Source organism: Takifugu rubripes, chromosome 11 (assembly GCF_901000725.2).
Source record: "Takifugu rubripes chromosome 11, fTakRub1.2, whole genome shotgun sequence".
NCBI classification, from domain to species: domain Eukaryota; kingdom Metazoa; phylum Chordata; class Actinopteri; order Tetraodontiformes; family Tetraodontidae; genus Takifugu; species Takifugu rubripes.
The window spans coordinates 10,672,031-10,695,147 of NC_042295.1; the positions used below are offsets into that span (position 1 = coordinate 10,672,031).

Sequence of the window (23,117 nt, forward strand, 5' to 3'; positions counted from 1 at the left end):
TCTCCACCAAGAGAAGCTAGCAAGCATGCTAACGTACTCTACCCTGTGTACGCTGTGTTCTGGCCAATTTTCTACATCGATTTGCGGCATGACTCAGAAAAGCGCCCCTGCCGCTCGAGCTTTTAGAGAGCCGCCGCCGTTGGCCACAATTTAACACCGAGCAGCTATGAAGTTATTATTTCCTGTTAACTGCTGCTTAGGCATTATAAAGGTCGTGGGGGAGTTCCGGCCATCCCATCATCCACCGCAATGGGTCACCTGGCAACTGTACGGTGCTGGACTGTGGGAAGGAGGCATGGCCAGAGCAGGGGAACCTTCCTGCTAGAGCCTCGTCCCCCGCCCTTCCACCACATCGCTTTGTTTATTCATCAAGCAGCGACGAAGACGCCTGACAACTAATCCAACCAACCACCCTCTAAGAAACACCATCGGCTCTGTTTCACGCAGGATGACAACCAGGAATAGATCAGAGTTTTTATCTCTTCCACAAGCCGCTCGATGCCTGGTGATTACGCTGCAAATCAGGTTCCCCCTCGGAGACGGATAAAGTTCTCGCTATCGATCACGACACCGTTGCAGCTATGCTAAATGGACTTCAGCTCGCTACCGTGTGTGCTTTCTTCCGCTGCAACAAATCAACATATCAACAATGGGGGGGTTGTGAGACCCGACTGTGGTTTATCTTAAGGCTTTTGGCAGGCAGAATTGTTAATTAGCAAAGATTTTATCCTAAAGGTGAAGAAACCATTTTTAGATTCTCTTCCATTACAGTAACTGTTAGCATTTACCTGAGTTTAGAAAAAAAAGGGTCAGGTTTGTCATTAATTTTTACCCAGGTAAAAAGAATTACCGGTATTAAAAGTTCCTGGAAATATTGGTGGAAAAGTGACTTACGTGAATGTTTGAGGAGCATTTCCAGCATCCACTTAATGAAACGTGAGATGGGCGGATGCAGCCAACCACCAAAACTCCAGCAAGTTCCTCAACAACATCAACATTTCCTCGGGAGACGGCTTCATTTATTTTCCTGTCGTGTCTATTTATTAACAGTTGCACTCACTTGGGCAAAAAAAATGAAAAAAGGCCACTTCATGAAACTCATTCCAGGAATTTGTCTGCAGCCTTTCAGGCGCTGTGACAGCCAAATATTTAAAGTCAGGGTAGAAAAAAAGGAAGAAATGCTTTCAGGAAATATGGTGTGGGGATGATCAACCGCTATTCATCCCTTAATCGAATGTTTCATTTCTCAAAGAAGTCCTTGAATGGAATCACCAGCATTCCTCAAACCGGTCCCTTCTTTGGCTTTAGCATCAGTGCTAGCATCGGTGCTAGCTTTATGTTAGCCGTCTGAAGATTTGACTGTCAGACATAGAAAACATGCGACTTCTTCACTTGGGGTTTGTTTTAAGTGAGAAAATGGCAAATAAGAGACATCATTTTATATCGATGTAAAAAAATAAAATAAAGCAAATTAGGGAAACCACAATAGCGGCGTTTCAGAGGGAAACGTGACTCTACTGAACAAAGAGAAGAATCACAACAACGACAAACAAAAAGAGAGAGATCGGCTCGGCTTCCATGAAAAGCCTGGGTTCAAAGACATGCGGACTTGCGGTCCGTTGCATCATGTGTGGGCCCGCTGAGCTCATTCCGAACCTGCAGCAACATCACACGCAGACATTGATCTTTCATCCCCACACCGATATTACCTCATTTACACACCAAAACCTCCCCACAATCATTTATAAAGAAGTATATAAGTAGACAAATGCCATTTATGTCGGGGTCGATTCCATCAAATAGCAGCGTCGGCGCAACCGATGAGGGTAAACGCTGACGCCGGGGAGCGAACGGCCGAGGAGCAAAAACAGAAATCTCCATAACCGCCATTGTTTTCGCAAAGGAGAAACGTGGCTGCATCACAAAGCTCTAATTTAGCCTGTTTTTCTAAGCGGGCGCTGCATAAACACACCCACTGATTGCCACATGAACTCCACAAAGAACTAAAACACAGGGTGTTTTCCCTCCGCGCGGCCGTAATGATATATTACTATTTATGCTCCAGCAGCTGGTGGGTGGCGGCGCGGAGAAGTCGCCCGGGCTGCCTGCAAGATTTGCCCCCTGAATCTTAGGAGGTGCTTTGAGGGTCGGTCCTCGGCGAATGATTCTTGATACTTGAGATGTAAATTTGCCTTCTATACAAAACAACAACCACAAAAAAAGGAGCGATGGTTCAAAGTTTGGGATCCTTGATTTTTTCTTCTTCTGGCCAGGGTTAAAGTGATCTTCGAATTTCCTCGGAGGGGCTTTAACGATGTGTTTACGCCGAATGTAGCTACTTGCTGTAGCTTGACAGGAAGATAGTTTTAAAAAAAATTGAAGCCCGGAGTTGATAGTCAGCCAATCTAGCGACCATTCAAGCCTCAGTTTGATCAGGCATAAACACTGTAATCACTCAGGGAAATGTATTAGCATGCGCCTTGGTGGCTAACAGGCAACACTGGAGTCAAATTGTATATTCGTCAGTCATTTCACTGACTTTTAATCTTCCCTTTTTTACTTTTTAGATATATAATGTGAGTTTAAAAGTTAAATATTTACGATTTTGTAAAAGAAAAAACAAAAGATGCAAAGAGGAATTTTAATAACTGCTGCTGCTCCGGGGAAATCTGCCGACTCCAAGCTCACGGTCGCCTCTGATTATCTCCACAGTCTCCGAGTCTTTGAATGAAACTGGGAAAAAACCACAGAGATCTTTTTTTTATTGTTCCAGGAAAGAAGGGAAACAAAATCTATGTCTAACCACAAGTGAGTCTGCAATCCTCCGCACTCGCTCTTCTGTTGGGAGCCGCCGAGGGCACGAGAGCAGGGAAGCACCACTGAACCGCAGGCGCGCACGAGCCGAGCACGTGCTTTCTTTAGGAATAAAACATTGCACTCGATCAAAGATTAAATTAGCACTTTCTGGTTTATCAAATCGAGAGAGCGAGAGAGAGAGAGAGCTGTTTCATTATTGTGCTCGCACACGTGATTTGAACCACTGTCACACCATCAATTACAAATTAATTGTGTTAAAAAGAAAAAAATGGGGGGGGGGGGGGGGGGTGAAAACACCCCTAACACCTTTTGCCTTTTTTAAAATTATTATTATTCATTTCCTTTTTTCCTTGTATTGATACCACCTAGTTTCTCAAAAAGCCTTCCGAACTAGCCACTATCGCGTCCGATGCAAGGCTAATTCAGCCGGACCATCTGCCGAACGTTATCCAGTCTGGGTAAACATCTGTCCAACATCAATATCGGGTTTTTATTTCTTTAGCTCGCCAGTGCATCTGAGTCTATTCCGCTTGAAACAGAAAGTCAGTAAAAACAAACCAACAAAGTATAAAATAAAACGCGAGCGCAGCTGTCAGCTAAAAGAAGGTAAAAAATGATTGTAAGATTGGACTCGGATGGTCGTATTGATTGAACGAGTTCTGCCTGAAAGACTCTTTTAAGGGTGCGTGATAAATATGCTGCACCACTTAAAAGACGTTCTCAAATGAATATTTGTGTCTAAATATGCAGACGATAGGTTGGATTAGGCTGACATTGATTTCTGCGCGGCGTTCCTCTGTTGCTCTGTTTGTAATTGATTGCTCGTCTTTGTTTGTGGCTGCAGAAACATAAATATATTTAAGCGTGGAGCCCTTCTGGAGCCGCTCCGTTGCTACTTGACATGCGCTACTGGAAAACCATCCCGCAAAACCAAGTGGGTCAGAAGCAGCTTTCAGAGCTCCAAAGGCGTCATTTAAGTTTCCAAAGGTCGTTTGATTTGATCACGCCGCTCCGCCCTGCGACAGATGTGATCAGGGCGGCGCGCTCCGTCTGAGCTTACATCTGACCCGGAAAATTGGACTGAGAATATTCATGTCCGCGTCCTCGGAGAATTCCAAAGACTCTCTTTAGCCGTGACCGTCACGCGACCCCTTCAGGAGCACACGGTGGGCAAACTGCCACGCCATACTGTAAAAATGCTACCAGATGGCCTCCGCGTCCTTTTGCTGGCTGACTCCGTGGTTTGGGGTCCGCCGGGCGACGCCCACTCCCGAGGTTTTTTTCCCACCTTGCAGCCAGATTCATCATTGCGACGTTGCTTTAAGACTGAAAAGTCGCCAAAGGGCAACGATTTTTCATTCCTTGCCTTTTCTTCAGAAAATAAACAAGTCAGAATTGGCCTGTAATTAAACAGAAATGTGATTTGTCTTAAACTGAATTAGCGCTGCTGAGAAATGCTATTAACCAGGAATCTGTTTTTTTGGCTAGCTGGCAGCCCGTTTATGCCCGAGAGGTATTATTATCAGTCTCGGACAGAACTGTTTGCAGCAGATATGCAGATAAACATCCTTTTCCAAGACTGGATGCATGTAATTGAAGTCCACGTGATGGGTTCAGGGTAAGGGAATTACTGTGAAGCATCAAAATTACAGGTCATTACAAGTTGAAGGGAATGTTGATGGGGACCCTTATACCGTCACTCGTCTGATGGCTAGTCTAAGAAAGCTTCACTAATCAAGGGGAGAAGGGCCTAGCTAAAACCACTGAAAGCTTTTAACAATAACGGTCAATTAAAAACCGAAATAATTGCCTTTCTCCAGACCACTTTGTGAATGTAATGAAGATAAACGCAGCAGACAGCCCTGTAAACTCCTGATGTATCTGACCGACCGCGCACATTCTACTGTAACGACGATAGATTAGCCCCGAAGCAGCACAACCGTCCGGTAACGAAGTAAATTAGACAGTTTGGTGACTCGCCAGCAACGTTCCAGACAGAAAGACAGTACGGAGGCCGGGACAAACAAAGCAAATCAGGCTTAATTGCATCTGCAATGAGATAAGGACAAAACAAGACGATTCTTCACCACGAATGAGGCAAATTAAGGCAGAGATGGTTGAACGGAGGGTAAGAATGCCCAGCCCTCACCTCAAGGTTACGAGCAGCCGGGACGATGTGCAGCAAATAAAATACTCAAGGAAGACATGCGTCTCATTAAAGCCCATAAAGGACATCCCTAATAAAATCCTCAGCCTGACATGCCAGAGCTCTCCAGTGATGGCTGATTAATTGCTGGTGCAAATGAAAGCATGGGAGGTAGCCGAGGCTCCCAGGCTGTAATTTATCCTCTCTCGTCCCCGACGCGTCACCGGCGGCCCCGGGGGGACGTTGGAGGAAGACAGGAGATGGAGACGGGGGTGGAAGGTTGGGATGAGAGATGAAGGGGACGGCGGCGGGGATATCATCTTTGAAAAGCTGCCCTGCTTTCTGACCGCTAACAAGCTGACGTCCAGGTGGCCCCACCAGGCTGATAACAAGACCAGATGACCCAAAATAAACTCCCCACAGTCGTACATCACGTAAACACCCCCCCAACAACATAATCTCGCTGATTGTCACTGCGAATACGTATTTTACCGTCTCATTGCCTTTTTTTGGTCAGATCTGTGTGTATGATTAATAGTGAGGCTCCCCGGTGCTGGGGGTGGGGGGCACTTGTCAAGCATACGGCTAACGAGTGACTAATTACCTTTATAAAATGGTTTGACGCCTTGCCTTTAATCATAGCCAAACCGGGTTGAAGTGTGTTAATCAATAGTCAGAGGAGCGCTAAGAAACGTCTGGCGGTTTTCACACTCGAGGTCACGAGGAGAGGCGGAGTCCAAGGACGAATCTGGGGCAGCATAATGCCCAGCTGAGGCCAGACACAAGCGCCGCACCTGAACTGTAATAAGAAACTGCGGCACGCCGCGGCGAGTGGGGGAAGAACGGAAGAGGAGGAGGAAAAAAACGGAAAAATCCTCCCGTCCTGCTAGCGATGGTTCATGCTCAAGCATTAGCCCCCTGACCGACGCCTCTAAATGTTTCGGCGCTTCCTTCGCACTCGTTGGGGCCTATTTTTGACCACAGATTAATTCACAGCGGGAGTTCATCTACAGCTCCGCATTCATTGGTGTACAGCAGGGGTGGGGAACCTTTCTCATATCGAGGGCCATTTCAATTTTTATAAAGTCCTCCGAGGGCCATACTATTATGAACACATAGGGATGCAAAAAAAAGTCTATAACCACTGTGTTACTGAGTCTCATGATTGCTGCATTTGAGTTTGAATTATTTATTTAGCACACATGCATATAAAATCACCAAAAAAAATAGAATAAAATGACAAACAAGTAAAATATGTTTTCATGGTCATACAAAACAATAAAAAAAAGAGGTGCAGAGTTGAGGCAAGAGACCCGTAAGGGCCTGTTCGAGGCCTCTACTTACAAAAACTGCAATACAACAAGATAATCAAGAAAATAAATGAAAAGAAAGAAAGATAAAGACAATAATAATAACAACTAGAAATCACTCGGAGAGCGCAGACCTCCGCCAAGCGCAACAATTCCTGGCATATTGTGATTTCCACCATAAATATTAGTCCCACATATACTTTGACTACATATTTAGATTCCTTGACCATAAAAACATACCTTTAGTCACTGGAATCATAACAATATATGTCTTAGTTCAATAGTTATTCACGAAAAAAAATTCACGCTTTGAAACAATTTTACTTGGTCCGGCGCAAGCGCCACAGCGGCGGCTACGAGGCACGTTCACGAACTCTCCTTCGTCGTGAGGTTTCAGCTTCGTGGCTATTAATTCACTCATCACAAAACTTGCACGCGTAATATTCTCTCTGTCGGTACATGGTCGTGTGAAAGCTGCTTGTTGAGCCTCCAAACTCCGGCAAAGAGCGTTAATTTTATCCAAACGCATCTGTCCTTTCAACTCGTCGAGTTTAGCGTGTTTCGCTAAGCATTTTTCGTCCGTGTCAATCAGTCCAGCCCACTACGTACATCACATGCTGTGTTCACTGACCCTGAACTTGACTCGGACATAACATAACCGTCTGTTTTATCTCAGAAAACGGGAAAATATTTCCTCTTGTTACGAAAGAAATTTCAGGATACGAAAGGCAAAAATACGCTACCGCTGCTACTCGCAGCTCGCGGAGTTTAGCGAACGGTCCCACTGTATAAGTGCACATATAAAATATAAAAATCTTATTGCGTTGCGGGCCGGTAGAAATGGTCTCGTAGGCCGTATACGGCCCGGAGGCCGGGGGTTCCCCACCCCTGGTGTACAGGAACGCGTCACCCAGGGCAACGGCGTGACCGATGTGCTTTTAATAGGGTTTGGGTGAAAACAAAACACCCCGACAAAGACGAATACGCGCCGGCGTCGGCTTCCAACTTGTAGCCCCGCGAAATAAATGTGCAAGTGAAAACATTAAAAATGGATTAAGCTATCAAAGGACTGTATATTTATAAAGGGTGTAATTCCGATTTGTTTGGGAATTAGCCATCCACTGTGCCATCACTGCCAACTTCAAAAATAAAAAAAAGGAATTCATTATCAGTGTTTTCTTTCACTGCAGCCTGCCGGGGCAGATCACACGAGATAAATTTGTTAAAAAAAACCTGGTCTAAGTTCTTTTTCAACTCGAAATTTCTTAATTTGGTGGATGTAAAGTCAAGCAAAATAGAAGAAGAACACTGCCGGCGTCCGATTCCCAGCGCGGATAATCCCGCTAGAAGTGGGCCCGCAACAGTCGCACAAACGAGGTCCGGTGTGGGTTTTTCTTTGAACGTAAATCGGACCAGCCGGCGCAAATATGTGACAGCCCGGCTTTTCGCTGGACGGCCGGACAGATGGGAGAATCAAAGTTCTGTCAGACTCTTCTGTCTAACAAGCTGCTCCAATCTGACTGAAGCTATCGAGAATTCAACCGGTCACATGACTGAGACAACAAGGAGCGCAAACAGAGGACCCCCAAGCTAACTGACAGCTCAAGTGACGCTTAACACAGCGGCGTGGAGACGAGGGCTTAATAGCGGGAAGCAGAGCGGCGGTGGCACGCCGCCAGCCTCATTGTCGCTGTCTGCCGCCGGTGGCGCGCACGCCGCCGCTCTAACAGGTGATACATCATGTCAACGATCATACAGATGGCCGGGGAGATGATGATTTAAAAGGCTCGGAGAGAGGAGACGGGGCGTCTGGAAGTGGCGTCCCTCTGTGTCCGCCCCCGGGTTTAGACCCAGGGTCACCTTCAAACGCGTCATCCTCTTGACTGAAGGTTTGATGGCCCTCATAAATACCCCTCGCGATTATGACCCGGCGGTAAACAAACCTCCGTTTTTTTCACGAGATTCGGCGTGTTTTCTCTGACGGATGTCGTCTTGACAGCCTAATACTCTGTAATTATCGACGCGGCGGCGACTGAGCCGGTCCAGTTTGGCGACGTGAAATGAAGAGACGCTCCGCCGCAAATTGCATCTCCGTCAAAGACGCGAGGCTGTGATGAGCAGTCCGAGAAGGCCGGTTTAAATCAGGGGACGTAGCCCAGCCCCCGATAAGATGAGTCCCAGAACTACAGAAGATTTCAGTTCCCACCCCCACCCCCACACACACAGGTTGGTATGTTCTATCTCGGACCTTCTGTCCCCATCCAAACGTGGTTCATTCCTCCTCCTCCTTGACCTGTGACCTTATTGCTCAGACCATGACTAATAGTCAATAGCGAGCTAGCAAGTTAGCAAGCGAAACCCTATGTTGTGTGGACAGCTAGGTATCCCATAATACTTTTCACCTTAGCCACTGAGCAGCAGCAATAGCAGAATATTCCAGAAGGCCATAAGTCCACAGCTGGTTGGTTCATTCATATTTCATGAAACTCCAAAAAACCTCCTTTGGGTCTCATCGTGGTTTTGAGCACCTGTTTAAAAGATCCGGTTCAGTCCGACTGGTTTGGATACAGAAGAAGACCCGCGTCCAGACGCATTATCTCGGTATGAATTGAAATTTTGAAACAATGTGAAGCCAACTAACATGTTTACCAGGACTTTACAATTAATAATTCAGTTTTTTAGGACTGAGTGAAATTCAACCTTTTTTTTCTCTTCTCACTGTCAGAATCTAGACATTATAGTGAGTGAAATAAGATTAAAAATCACCTGAAAGTGATAGACTGAGATTATTTTAGAACTAACTAATTAACTCCATATACTTAGAGTCCACCGCCGCTGGGAGATTTTTGATTTTTTTTGTAATAACCGAAGATGCTCACGGAGAAAGGACCATTTTTTCCTACTGCTTGAATCATTTATAAGCGCTCCCATGACTGTATCTTCTCAGATTAGTCAATGCAGGCCAAAGCAATTACAAGCATTCTGGGAATAGCAGGTGTTTTGGGAACAATAAAGTGTTTGTTTTAGCATAATTGCTGCCGTCTGACAGCTTTTTCTTTGTTGTATGAAGAAGATTCCGTGTCTGATGGTAAATTTGTGAACTGTAAGTCCACAAGTCAAACTTTATAACTATTTATAACGGACGGAAAGACGCAGAGGCCCAAACGTGCAATTTCTGAAAACAAATTATGGGCCGGAAATGGTGCTTCCGATATCTGTTTGAGTGTTAGCTCTTTTGAAATGGGATGTTTCAGCTCGAGTCTGGAGCTACAATCGTCTTTGTCGCAGTTTGGCAAAGTGAAGAAAAACAAAATGCAGCGGGGATTTTTTTAATCCCAGTTTTACTTTAAATCAGCCTTTTTGTGGTCACAAACAGGAGAATGATGGCCCAAAATTGGGCTCAAATGTAGCAGGCATTGCACACCGATGGCATTTCCATAATGATTCACTTACTCTCATGGATGTATCTTTGTCAGGTGCTCCCTTGCCAACTGTCATTTAGCAGCCGCAAGCTAAACGTGTCATCCCAGTCACTGCGAAAGTTCCCTCAGCACACTTCATCTACCCAAAGAAGCAACTAAGAAAGACAATTTACAACAGGGATTTTCATTTCTTACTAAAGAACTAGCATACCTGTGCATGTGCATTTCCAACCATCCTTTCTGCTCTCATGCAGCTTTCAAACTATAGCCTTTCTCTCCCTACTAAAACCTAAGATGAGTGCAAAGAAACATCCTATATTTATATATTGTCGATCAAATTAGGCATGCTAACGTAGCACATCTGCCCCATGTCATGTCTGTTTCTCCTGCACAATGCTAGCAAATCCAAATATGGTAACTTCCTTTGTATCAGCAACCACAACTGAGCGTGATGGCGGGTGATTGGTGCTGCTGTATCACCTGACTGGCTTCTTGGTTTATGTGGTTTATTAGACAACAGCTGAGTAAAGGGCATCCAATAAATGTATCTGACGTTTTACAATGTGACTCAACATCACGCTTTCACGTAACTAAGTGGGGAACATTTTTGACCATTTGTCTTATTTCATGTCATTCACAGCCTGAGTCACGCAACATTTTCTTGTTGAAAGCAAAGCCGGACGTGGTCCTTCAACCAATCTGCCTCAGAATTTGATTTAGACCAATCAAACGCCTCAGATGCGACACAGTCACGAGCTGGGCTAACGCTAATAACGGTTTCCTCAACGCACCGTCGTGCCAGTGGACGTTGCACAAAGAGGGGAACGAATCCATATCACTTCGCACAAACGTGCACATCCATGTGAGTGAAAGCATCCAGTAATAAGCTGTACTGAGCCGGAGCCTTGAACAGAATAAATGAAAGGGGGCTATTGAAAATAGCAGTCCTCTTCCACTCGCCATTTTCCAGGGCAACAGATTAAGCTAAAGTATAGGATTTACACAGAAGCACAGAATTCTTTGAAGATTTTAACTGATTTACCAGACCCGGCATATGTAGGCAATCTTAAATATACAATAACCTTGAAAGGGAAAAATGAAAGTTCTGTAACCTACATTTTTATTGCTGGCACACTAAAACACCATTTAAAGAGCACGATCGATTCAAAATAAAGTTGCCTCCTTTGACAGCTACCCCCCCCAAAAAAAGAAAACCTGCTGAGGAAATATTAAAGAAGTCATGAAAAGATTACGTGTGGAGAAGTAAGTTCAGTTCATCCGCGAGGTGATTTCACATTTGAAATTTTTCATTCCCGGGGTGAAAACTCTCGACAGCCTCTTGTCGAACATCCCCCGCCCTCAACCACGAGCGAGGCTGCTCTCTGATGATTCAAATAATACTAGCCCTTCTCCTCGAATGGAACATTTTTTGATGGATTATGCAGTGTCAACCTTCGCCGCACAGAACCCATTTGAATAAATGTAGATTTGAGATACTGAAAGATGAGGCCAGCGTGTCAGAGTGATTCACAACGCCATGCAAATGCTCGGTAATTTCTAGCCGCAGCCTTTCAAAAAAGTGTGCTGTGAAATTTAAAAAACACAGCAGAAAAACTAGGCCGAGTCTGAAACGTTCCCCTCGCGTTAATTCCGTTCTTTATGCTAGCTGTCACTGCGCATATTGTGGCGCTCTGTTGACAGGTGGTAATAAACCTAATGGCGATGCTTTTTTGTCTCTAAACGCTCTCGTGGCTATTGCACGAACAGTCCGCAGTGGACAAAGTTTTTATCTTCTCCATTTGCGTCACGACAAAGAGAATTTTAAACGAGGAGGTTTTGGCCGCATATTAGCTGGAGCACGCGACGCAAAGAAGCCGTGGGGATAAAACGATTGTTTGTGCGCACAAAGACAGATCAAGAGATGACATTTGGCTACGCACGACGACATAAAAACCAAGCGCAACAATCCCTTTCCACATGCACGCCGCCTGACAACCCTTAAGTCCTCTGATTTCTGAACCAGAATAAGCCCAGTTATGCTAGTTACCCGCACGGGGATAAATCAGCTTTTCTTACAAAAACCCGCCTCGCTCACAACGCCACCGCCCTGCCCGCTCGAGAAAAACTTTATGCTAAGTAAATCATTTACATCTCCCAAGTACCCCCATCTACATTTTCCAATAAAACCCCAAATTGATGGATGTCATCTGAGCGCTTGCGGGCAATAACTCCTGCGGCTTGGAAATAACAATACGTTATAGTTTTATGAGGTCTAGACATGCTATTCTTTTTAATGACATCCCAGGGCCAGAGCTGTTTACATTTATTGATATCTGTTTTTAGACCAGCAGCTCTGTGTTCTTCTGCAAAGCAAAGTTTGACTTTACCGAAGAAAAAAAAAAAACACAAAGTTTTCCTCAGGCGGGCTGCCGGTGTTTTATCTGTCCGATGCGTCGATGGTAATTCATAAAAGACAAGCGCACGCCCTCATACAGTTTGTTTTTTTATTGACTTTGAAGCCTTATTGATGGCGCCGGACAGCATCGTGCGATGAGATGACAAACTGAGATAAGCAGATCCCCGTTGGATTTACGATGCATTCGGGTTCTGCCGCGCGATGTGGCGGACAGGGAAGGGTTTTATTGTTGCGCCGCCGCAGAGCGGACCGGGATCAGTGGGGAGGAAACAAATTCATGGCGCAGATCATCTCCACTGATTATCACTAAGTGTGACGTGCACAGGTAGGACACACTAGGCTAATTAGCCTCCAAATTAGCTCGGGAGAAGAAGAAATCTGCATATCTGAGGATAAAAGCTTTGTCATTTTCAGACGAGGCAATTTTAGAAAACATCTACTTTAAGGGCGGATTTAAATAAATGTGAGCGCGGCGGTGTGTCAAAACTAAAGGAGGCCTGATTTTCAGACTCCTGAAAGCATCGTTATTCCACAAAGCATTTTCCCCCCCAGAATCGTGCCAAAGGGTCGAGGCGCCACTTTGTCTTATTTCGTGTTGGTGAGTCTTCACCTGATTACAGCGTCTGTTCTGATTTCGGAGACAAAAGCGAGGAACTTCTGGCAGCTGCTTCCTGTTAATGGCCGCGTCCATAAAAACCTCCACACAGACTCAAACAGCCGCATTAAAAATAGTTCACTTTTGATTATATTTATATATGCAGCTGCTATTTTTCTTTCCAGAATTGGTACAACTGTTGGAACAAAGGAATGAAGAGAAGAAGGGAACAGAGAATTAATTCTGAGTGAAGATCTGACAAGTGGAATCGGCTTATCTTGACAAATGACTAGCTCTAATGAAGGTCTGGGCCCGAGATTTGTCTGAAGGGAGCGCTTTCTGCCAAAGATGTGACGTTTAGAGTGGCAGCTGGACAAAACTTTAAACTAAGACGTGAGTAAAGAAATAGAAACAAAAGAATAAAGAAACTTTCTCTGTTCTCCTCATTAATAAGCTAATTTCCTGTAGCATAAAACAATATTGTAGGGCAGGTATCTCAAACCTCTGGCCCGCGGCCCTCAGGTGGTCCTTTCCAGACTTTGGTGCGGCCGAGCTCAAGTCATTCAGATACAATAATTATTCCCACTTAAAAAATCTATTTCTCTTCGATGTCTCTGCTGCGGCTTTTGTCATCACGTTCTGTTCTTCTGTATTTTTAAATGTGTGATGTCAACAATGGCAACACCCCCAAACAAACCATGGAAAATCTTGGTTCCTCTTTAGTTAGTCAGCAGCTGGTTTCTTTCATGTGACTCACCTCTTCTATACAATCTTTTATCATTGTTCTTTGGTGGTTAAGCTTATTCAAGAGTTTCTGTCAGTTTTAAATCAGTAACTTAATGATTCTTTTGTTTTAAAAAAGAGTTCCACTTGTTCTAATAAAGTTCTCAGCTAGTAAAAATAAATAAATAAGGCAACAATCGTATTTATTGCTGTAAACTTTTGTTTATGCCACAATATATGTGAGTTATTCAGCCAACAGGGACTCAGTCCGTTTGCCTGGTGTAGCTTATGCGAACTATATTCTTTTTTTTGTGCCGAGTGCTGTATCCCTTTCGGGTTCATGGGGAGGGTACTGGAGCCCATCCCAGCTGCATTTGATTGAACTATATTGCATTTCTTTAACCGTTGCCAGGCAACACCTTTAAAACAGCTTCCCAAAGCCTTGAAGGCTATGCTAGTTCTGCTTTCTACAGTTGGCTCCGAGTACCCTGAACAACTGGAGAAACAGTCACTTTCGGAGAAACTGAGGTTCACGAACCATCAGCCTGGACTGTGGAGAGAAGCTAATTCTGAGAACTCTGGCGCTTCGCTAATCTGAGTTTCCGTTCAAACAAACAGGGGAAAAAAACAATTTAACTGCTCAGAGCTCCTCGGTTGTGAAATGTTGTGATACCAATGCTGCAGTGTAGGTTTGCCAGGTTAGCCTCTTGTCTTTGCTTCGGAAATGCTGGTGTGTCGGAGGAAATGGAGCCATATTTCCCCTCAAATATATTCCCCTGTCATTGGTGATGTAAACAATGTGACTTTGAGGCCCCTTCCATTAGCTCTATTGCCTCCTGTGTCCCTGCGCATGCAATGACTCAAGTATGAGGAGTAATCGATAGGCTGCTGGTTCGGCTGAGTGAGTCCCAGTGCTTGGTTAGCACAAGCTTGATCAGCCTGACCATGACAGATTATGGTAGCGTATCGTAGAGTAATTAAGATGGGTCTATTGTCATGCTGATAAATTAAGAGCACGATGCCCCCAGGAAGCTAACAGCAACTCTTTCCCTTGGGCGGCGTCGGACAATTCTTACGGCTGGAGTTGCTGCGTCCACTCCACGTTCCTAAACGACTGCTTTCGCTTTTGCTTTCAGAGCAAGTGTGACTTGCTGGGGGGATAAGAAAGAACAAAAAAAGGAAAGGGAATTTCAGAGAGCACACACTTTCCTGCCAAACCGTCCCCCCAGCAATGCACTTAGCATATTAGGTGGTACTCATAGTAAATGAAAAATCTAAAGTGCCAAGTTGCTTCATTCCGAAGAGGTTTACTGTTTTGTAGCGCCATCAATCCAACAGCTACTTGACAATATATCAGTGTATGCCTGTGGAAGTCACATTTTTAACAGTACTTTTAAATGCCAGACATGTATTGATTTAGTAGGTTAATTCTTCTGTTTTAGAAAAGCCACTCAGGAGTCATGTGATTAACAACGGCATCAGCTCAGCTCCTTGTAAACGTATATATCGCTTGCGTTGCTACTCTCTGAGTCGATTGCTTCAGCAACGTTATTTAACCGCTGAATTTCCAAAGTTAAACGATTTTTATACATTAGTGAAGAGGACTATTAGCCTCTCGTAGCTAATGTCAGTAGCTAAACAATTAAACACAAGGTGACTTTTTTAGGGTGGAAAGCTTTTAATTATTCTTGAATGTGCTTTGCAGCAACAAAAGCAAGTCTGCAGTTGATGGGAAATGAAGACATTTCATAGGTTTTAAGGGCACTTAAGCTCAATGCCAACGTCGCCTTTTTTGGGACGCTAGGATAAAACGTGATGAGCGTAGCTGTTCTCCCCTGTTGAATGCTTTGTTTTAGCCTGTTTAATGGGTCACACGGCTCGTCGCGAATGCCATTTTTGTCACACTAACAATGAAATGTTCTTTTTTTTTTAAGGCGGCACCAAAAAAAAAAAACTTTACTTTTCGGATCTAAAACTGACTCTACCCTTCTGAACAGATTCGGCATCAATCTGACACACAAGCTTCTTGAATAATTGACGGACTTAAAAGCAAGGGCAAAAAAATATCCATTAACTAATGTTTCATGCCTCATTAGCACTGTCTTCTCATATATTTCTCAACTGTAAATGTTAAAACCCGATAATTTGGACCTCTGTGGTAGCGCGCTAACATTTACAGGCTTTATCTTCCTCTTTTCTGTAAATAGGTTATACGGACAGATCTTTTATTCCGTTTGCTTTGTCCGTTTCATGTTATTTCTTAGAGTTGCTTGTTCTTTCTGACTTGCATCCCAGAATGCGCTGCTTAAATAAAATTAGAGAAACATTAGGCTTGAATGGAGGCAGGGCTGAAAAGAATCATACAAAGTTGGAAAGGCTTGGCTTTTATGTTGTTCCCGTGTCTCGCTCCATCCCGCTGTTTCAGGGAATAATATTTAATTCAGCCTGCATAAATGCATCTGCAAAGAGCATTCTAACAAGGAAGGGAGCGACTGCATCCGAGGGGGCTTCTGCACAGTGAGGAAAGTACAAATACGCTTCTGTATGAAAGCAGAGAGAATCTTCGGAAATTAGAACTTTGTTACCTTATCTGCCCTCCTAGCATCTGCAGCTAACTGCTATTAGCCATACCAGGATCCTTCTTTATTGCAGTGTTAACATTCGGCCCGTGTTTGCGATGCGGGTGAGTGTTTTTGCATTTCTCCAGCATTATTTCTTTCACCTGGGTGCCGCTGCCTTCAGGATTCGTGCGTGGGTCATTTAAAAGGGCTCAGATGTGCCTAAACAAGTCTGGAGAGCGAGCCGAAGGTCAGGACTGAGGTTGTGTCCCTTGACATGCACGAGCCGCTGAAAAATAAACCCTGCTCAGGTTTGGAAGTGGATGTCCTGATGCGGTAAAGTGCTTTTGTTGGCTCAAGCCCAAAATCCCCCGGAACCCAACCGCCTGAGTAGCTGACCTTAAAAAATAAGCCCGCGACGAAGACATGCGTCCTCACAGAAGGCCAGCGCGGCTTTTTTATAAGGGACCATTTCTTTTCCAGGATCAAACAGGAGATTAGCCGGAGCTCAATAACTGAATTTATTGATTAGAGATGCAGTCTTCTCCCTCTTTTCTCCTCCACATCGATCAGAGGTAGTTTAGGCTTGATAATGTGAGCGCTGGCCTGAGAGTCATCAGGAGTCTCGTTGCTCTGCTCAGTCCAAACGATTTGCATTTTTCCGCAATCATGGATATGAAAGATCGCCCCCCTGCGGTCATGTGATGTTTTGTCTGTCACTTCTGAAAGTCAGGTGCTAATCTAGATTAACGCAGAACCGACTCAATCAAAGTGGACGACTCTAAGCAACAAACCGGCCCTCTCGATGACGTGTGACGTACCGATCAACTGACATAAAGTCACCTTCACCCTTAGGAGGAGGTCCAAAGGGTGACAAAATGGCAGACCGATTGCGATCGCCAAGGATACGGGCGTGCAAGGTAATTATTCATTTTCCCAACACCACACCTGTTTAAACAAAAGACAGGTGTATATAGCTCCTTCTGTTGTGGGTCTTTGTTCTCCGACAAAAGGAAACAATTTATTATGAACAGGAATTAATCATGATTAATCCAAATGAATCCGCAGCAGATTAATCCGATCATTTGGCAGCCCTGCTCCGACAAAGCCCTGCGATTGAGCCGGACCCTCGGTTTCTGTCCAGCATGTGTTTCCTCACGCTGCGGTGCACCCGGCTCTCCTGGCCGCTGCGCCGCTTTGCTAGCAAGTGCTTTAATTGCACATAGATGAAACCGAGTTTTTAAAAAAAAAGGCTCTCCGAGAGCATAATGTGGCAGGAAACTGTGGAGCAGCGACAGCACGCAGCAGATGGATTCTCCCTCCGGCCCCTCCGTACAACTTTATTTCAAATCTATCTGGCAGCAGCAGCACGGCGTGCTGTCTATTAAAGTAAAAGAGAAAGTTTAAAGGTATCGAGATTTGAATGACATCCAGCGTCGGGAGAACCGTGTTTCCTGGCAGAGGGAGGATGTGCTACAACCACCCTTGACTGGAAAAAAATCAAAATAAAAGATGGAGGAGGAAGCAAGCAATCGCTTTCAGCTATTTATATTGAACCGAATCTCATTCCTTGTTTTTCTGTTTGTTTGATGGAAGTATTACGATATCCGCCTGAGGGGCTCCTTCATTCACGGAGTCCAGCACTTTGGCATCTCAACGACCTTAATGACGGCTTGTAATTGCTCCATCACCCATACTAATGTGCAATCTCGCCCCCCCCCCACCCAAAAAAATGCATTTTCATCGTGAACCCTATTGTCTACCTCTAGGCGTCACGGCCAATAGCGTGGAGTCTCTCAGATGTGAGAACAGAAAGAACAATGTCATATTCATGAGAGGACATGGGCTGTCCTCCTCATTACCACAGTGCCGTCATGAATGGAATCTTCTGTCCCCGTAGCCATGAAAGGACCCGTCATCCGCCTGTTGCTCCTAATTGACTGTTTACTGTATTTCAACACGGGCGCATTTTTCATCGACCTCGCTTCGGCGTTCTGTCTGACAAATCTATCGCAGAAATTCCCCCTCGAGCTGATACATTTTTAGAGTTTGACTACGCAGGCAGGTCTCCTCCCCTCCTCCGCAACAATCACTAGCAATCGTGCTAGCCCTCGCTTTTTTGGGGGGGATTTTGTTTGTGTTATGCTCATAAATTCAACACATCAACACTTTGACGGTTGGGACAAACAGCATAACGTTACGAAGTTTGATGAGCTTAAACTTCTCCGGTGATTGACAGAGTCTGTAATGGGCTTAACTCTCTGTTAGCAAAGCAACAGCTCCCATGTCTGAGTCATAAACACTAAAAAATCTCGAGCAAACTTCAGTAAAGTGGCTACACATTCGTCTGTCACTCCTGTAATATCATGTGTGTGTGTGTGTGTGTGTGTGTGTGCGTGTGTGTGTGTGTGTGTGTGTATGACAAAGAATCCTTCACCTGAGATTCTTTGCACTGTGAAGTCCCAATGGGCTAAAATGCTAGCAGCTAGCAGCACGAACAGCTACGTAATGCTGCGATTGGGCTGACATTTTTGCACGTACTCGGCAGCACAAGTTGTTTTGTCGAGAATTACAGTAATGGATTTAGGATGTTCTTCGTTGACGTGAAGCTATAAATAATTAAAGGCCGTGAAGGCAAAGTCGTCACGCTTGAGTGGCAAAAACAACAAATGGGCGTGATGGTGTGCGTTGCTGTGGCTCCTTTCGCGCCAAAGCACCAGCCACTCTCTATCTTGCTCTAATCTTTACCTTCTCCTTTTGACTAAGGAAAAGCCACCTGTAGCTAGCTGTTAGCAGCTTTGCTTTCCCCCCGTCTAATCTCTTTCCGTGTCCTCAAATTAGCAAAATGAATAAATAAGTTGTGTTTTTCTCCCTCCAGCTTAAGATCAGAGCGGCATTCAACAGCATTCTGAAACCCCAGGCACGTTTGTCTCCGGAAATGGCAAACCCTGATGATTCAAAGCGCTAACACATCTGCGGGAGCCCTCCTGCGACCTTGACGGAGCAATCCCATACCGTGTTTACTTGAAAAAAGAAAAACCCTCAATGCTGCCCTCCAGAAACGTCTTACCTGGGTATAAACAGACTTGCGAAACGAAAACGCATCTATTCAGGCGGAAACCGCGAGGGCCCTGGGCGCCAGCGTCTCTGCGCCGTTCTCAAAGACAGTTCGGAGTTTGATCGTGAACCCGTGTTAACAAGCCGCCGTGCAGAGACGAGATGATAATAGCTGAAATACAATCGATATACAAGTTAGTCCTTGGGCCTTCATTCAGATAGGCAGCAGAACCTCTCTGAGCCGGGCAGCACAGCCGGCGGGACGCCGAGTCCTTGGTGAAATGAGTCCACATGGCTTCCTTTGTTCCATCACATACTGGGCCTAAATTCATCCCTGCTCTTGCAAATCTCAGCCCGCCCCTCCCATTTTTTTTCACACTTTGAGTAGCTGCCACTGCATTAAGCAGTACCGTGCATTATCTGGCAATTAGAGGGTGCCTTATTAGGCGGAATTTAATGTAAATTTAATGAGCAATAAATTCAATTCCTTTAAATAGAAGACTTTATTATTGTTACAAACGATGGGTGATTTCAATGCACAGCCAATGAAATGGCTCACAGGATGGCACATATCAATGGGCCATTACGCGCCGTAATAAATGCGTCCTGAAACACATTCCTGTATAAGTGCTATTTCATACTGATAGCGGAGGCAGACGAGCACCCCCCCCCCGTCCCACCGCCACCGACAGACGCTGACACCACTGCTCAATTGTCTGCATCGCACTTCCAGCACAACCCTCAGATCCTCTCCTCATCTGCTTCTCGTTCATCAGCATTTGATGCCCGGAGTCCATTTGTGCCGCTTTCGCTAATGAATATCGTTTCACGCCACTTACAGTTCTTTATTAGTATTAAACCTGCAAATGCAAAACATGGAGGGCAGTTCCATGTGTGATTCTTCTGTGGGGGGCTAAAAGCCAGACATCGGATGCTGGCAGGTGCCCTCCTCATCAAGAATAACATTTGGAAAGGCTGCAGGGAGGAGAGTCGAGTTCTGCTGGGCTACAGAGGCATATGGGCGCGTAAATAAATTTCCTCTGGAGAGGAACAGATATTTCAGATACAATACATGTGGGGAGAAGCCAGTGTCAACACTCACGACGCACAATGTAAGGCGATACACTCTGGGGCACAGTGACACGCTGCTAGCACCCTTTTTCCAAAGGCCTAGCCCGCCGCGGCGTTAGCATCGAAACACAGACCCCTTCAATTACTCATCACATGCCAGTGGCCGACCGGGCGCAGTAACGGCGTTTCTTCCCGGTTTCCCGGAGAAGCCGCCGCTCGGCCTCTTCGCTCCGCGGCGGCTCGCATCGATCCACTTCACTGTCGCTCAGCCCTGACGGATGACTTTCAGCCTGCAGTAAGTGGCATTATGCAACGCGCTAGAATTCGACCATCTGATACACTACAGCGGGCCGAGCCCCAGGAGACTCTGGGAGGAGAAATACTGCAGAAGAGACTCTTTGTTATAATGCAAAGTCTCTGCGTTTCATAACAGGATGCTCAGCCGAGGCAGCTCTTTATGCTCCGTGACTGTGAGAACAATCATGCCCAGAATCGGCTCCCTCTTCTCTTCCTGTCGTTTCATTAATCGCCATCGCTCCCTTTTTTTTCCCCCTCGAGTGGACCCCACACCTGGCGTGTCAGGGAGTGAAAAAGTTGTTAAATCGCAGAGGAGGGAAAAATCAAAAGCAGCAATTCTGGAAAGCGTCAGGCAGAAAAGGCCGCCAAGCGCTTCGCTGAGGCGCTGACCCGTGTTTTTGCCCCCAGCGTTCGCTGACAAATCAGTCAAATCAGCCCTTCAAGACTGCGCCAGCTTCCAGATGCTGCTCAAGGTGAATGCACGTTCCCCAGGACTCCTTCATCGCTCTGGCTGTTAATTAGCTTAATGTGACAAGAAGGCAAGGCTGTAAATGTCAACAACCAACAAAAACTAACAGTGATGCATTAAAAGCTGCGACAAAGCAGCCCGCGGCCACGGGGTGCACGCAGACCTGTTGATCCATGATGAACACGCCACCGTGATCAGGTGCGTGAAGGGGAAACTGGGGCGCGAACCCGCCAAAGTTTGGTTGCGACCGGCGGTCAATTCAATAACCCGGATATCGGCGCCAAAGAAACGCGTCCTCACAGCAGCTGGGAGGGATTAACGGCGGCTTAAACTGACATCCAACCATCTCTACGTGTGACAGGGTTTTCAGGATGTTTTACAGGAGAAGAAGAAAACCCCCAAACCCTGACGCATGCAACTCTGATGCAAGCGCTGCTGCCGCCAGTGAGCGCGCATTTAACGCGCCCCTGGTTCCAGGAAAGCGACACCGACATGGCAGATTTTCATCCTCAACCATCGGTGACAGAAGAGAGAGGGGGGGGGGAGCGAAAGGCTGCGGGGCTGGAGAGGAGCACGCACGCACGCAGGCGGGCAGGCGTTAGAGGCTGCGGTCAGAGGACAGTGTGAGAGAACAGGACTGCAATGCGTGTTTTTCCCCCCATCCTCTGGCACCTCGAGCTATGGTGCTTTAGAGATGATTTGGATGCGGGTTTGAACGGTTTGATGATAAAGAGTTATTTGGATGATCGTCGCCTTCAACTTATCCCGTAGGTCCAAAGTGTGCACACGCATTCACTCTGTTTTCACTGGCGCTACTTTCTCAATGACCCACCTCCAATATTACTTTTTTCCACTGTCGCCTCTGCTGGAACTCATGACAACAACCCCGAAAAACCAGCGTTGAAAACGGCAACAAGACCTCGTAAAGTCCACAGCGAAAGTGATGCTGCGATTCCAGGCGAAGCTGGCGCGCATCGCGGCGCGCAAACGCGCCTCAACTTCTCCCCCCGACATCGTCTCCTCTCCCGCTTTTTAGCGATCCCGCAACGCAGCCACACGCCCGTGCCAGACGCGCAAATGAAAGGGGGGACTCACCTTTAGGGAGGAACGCCGCTGAAATCACAAAAACGGAAAGAGAGATGGCGAGAGATCCGCTCCCCGTGATCGCCATGTTGGACACCTGCTTGAGACTGGCGGCGCTAAATCACCTAGAGACGGCCATGGGATGGAAATACAGACACATGAGAGGCGGAGGGAGGGCGCAAGCAGGGAGCTGCCTCTTAGATCGGGGCTGCGTTATATTCCAACATGTTGGCCTGTAAAACATCAAATACAGAGTTTCAGAGTGGCGCGCTGGATTTTCATTGATTTAAATGTGATCTGACAACTGAAAGCGTTGCATTTTCATTCCCAAATGGAGGATTTCGGGAATAACATAGTGACGCCTTTTGGGGGGTAATGCGCAACGGCTCATTAACTACGTTCCCGTTACATTAAATAATAGTGTTTTTTTTTCTCTACAAGCTGTTTATTCTGGCTAGTCGAGCAACTATTTTCATTGTTGTTATGGTCGAAAGCGTTCTCACTCTATTGTAAATGATTACTTGAGTTCAGCATTCATCCAGCAGACAGATCAATATTGACTGGTTTCTCATTTAAGACATAATTTTAAGACATAAAATTGATAGAGTCTTCTATGCCAATCAGTGAAATGTAACTGCGTGGGCTGATTTGTGATTTTAAAACATTTAAAGGCGTAATCAGCGAAGTTGAACCCGCAGCTCTGAAGCCAGTCTAATGGCCACTCACAGAGCGCCCCCTATCCCCCGTAACGCGAATTACAACGCGCGCTGTAATTGCAGCCGACAGTGATGGAGCATGGATCCCATCCATCAAGGAAGGAGAAGAAGAAAAAAAATGATAATAACATCAGAATGTAGCATTTGAATTGGAGTGAGACAGCGTTCCAGTCTGTTCTCTGCCATCCCCCCATGACTTCACAGTCTCCCACCAGAGGAGGTCCATCCACGGCCGGCCAGCGCGACAACGTTGAATCTGATTTTCAGGGGTTTTTTTTCTCTTTTTATTGTGTCAAAACAGCACAAAGGCTGCTAATTGCACAATCTATTCTGTGAGGCTGCGTGTCAGCCCTCATTCCATGGATGAGCACATAACATTTAGAGCGGGGCTCTGAAGCCGCCGCCATTCCTATCACCACAGATTGAATTCCACACAT

General features: G+C 45.8%; 1 protein-coding gene across 3 annotated transcripts in view; it reads right to left on the bottom strand.

Annotated features, from left to right (window-relative positions):
* cadm1b (cell adhesion molecule 1b) overlaps positions 1-22,164 on the bottom strand; it is a 105,592-nt gene extending 83,428 nt beyond the window's left edge. For 2 of the 3 annotated variants that reach the window (XM_029844116.1, XM_011608535.2), the window contains exon 1: positions 21,977-22,164. In XM_029844116.1, the coding sequence (XP_029699976.1) occupies positions 21,977-22,052 (76 nt within the window). In that variant the 5' untranslated portion in view covers positions 22,053-22,164. The remainder of the gene's footprint in view (positions 1-21,976) is intronic. The other variant, XM_029844115.1, reaches the window with a different exon arrangement.
* Positions 22,165-23,117: the final 953 nt, after the last annotated feature.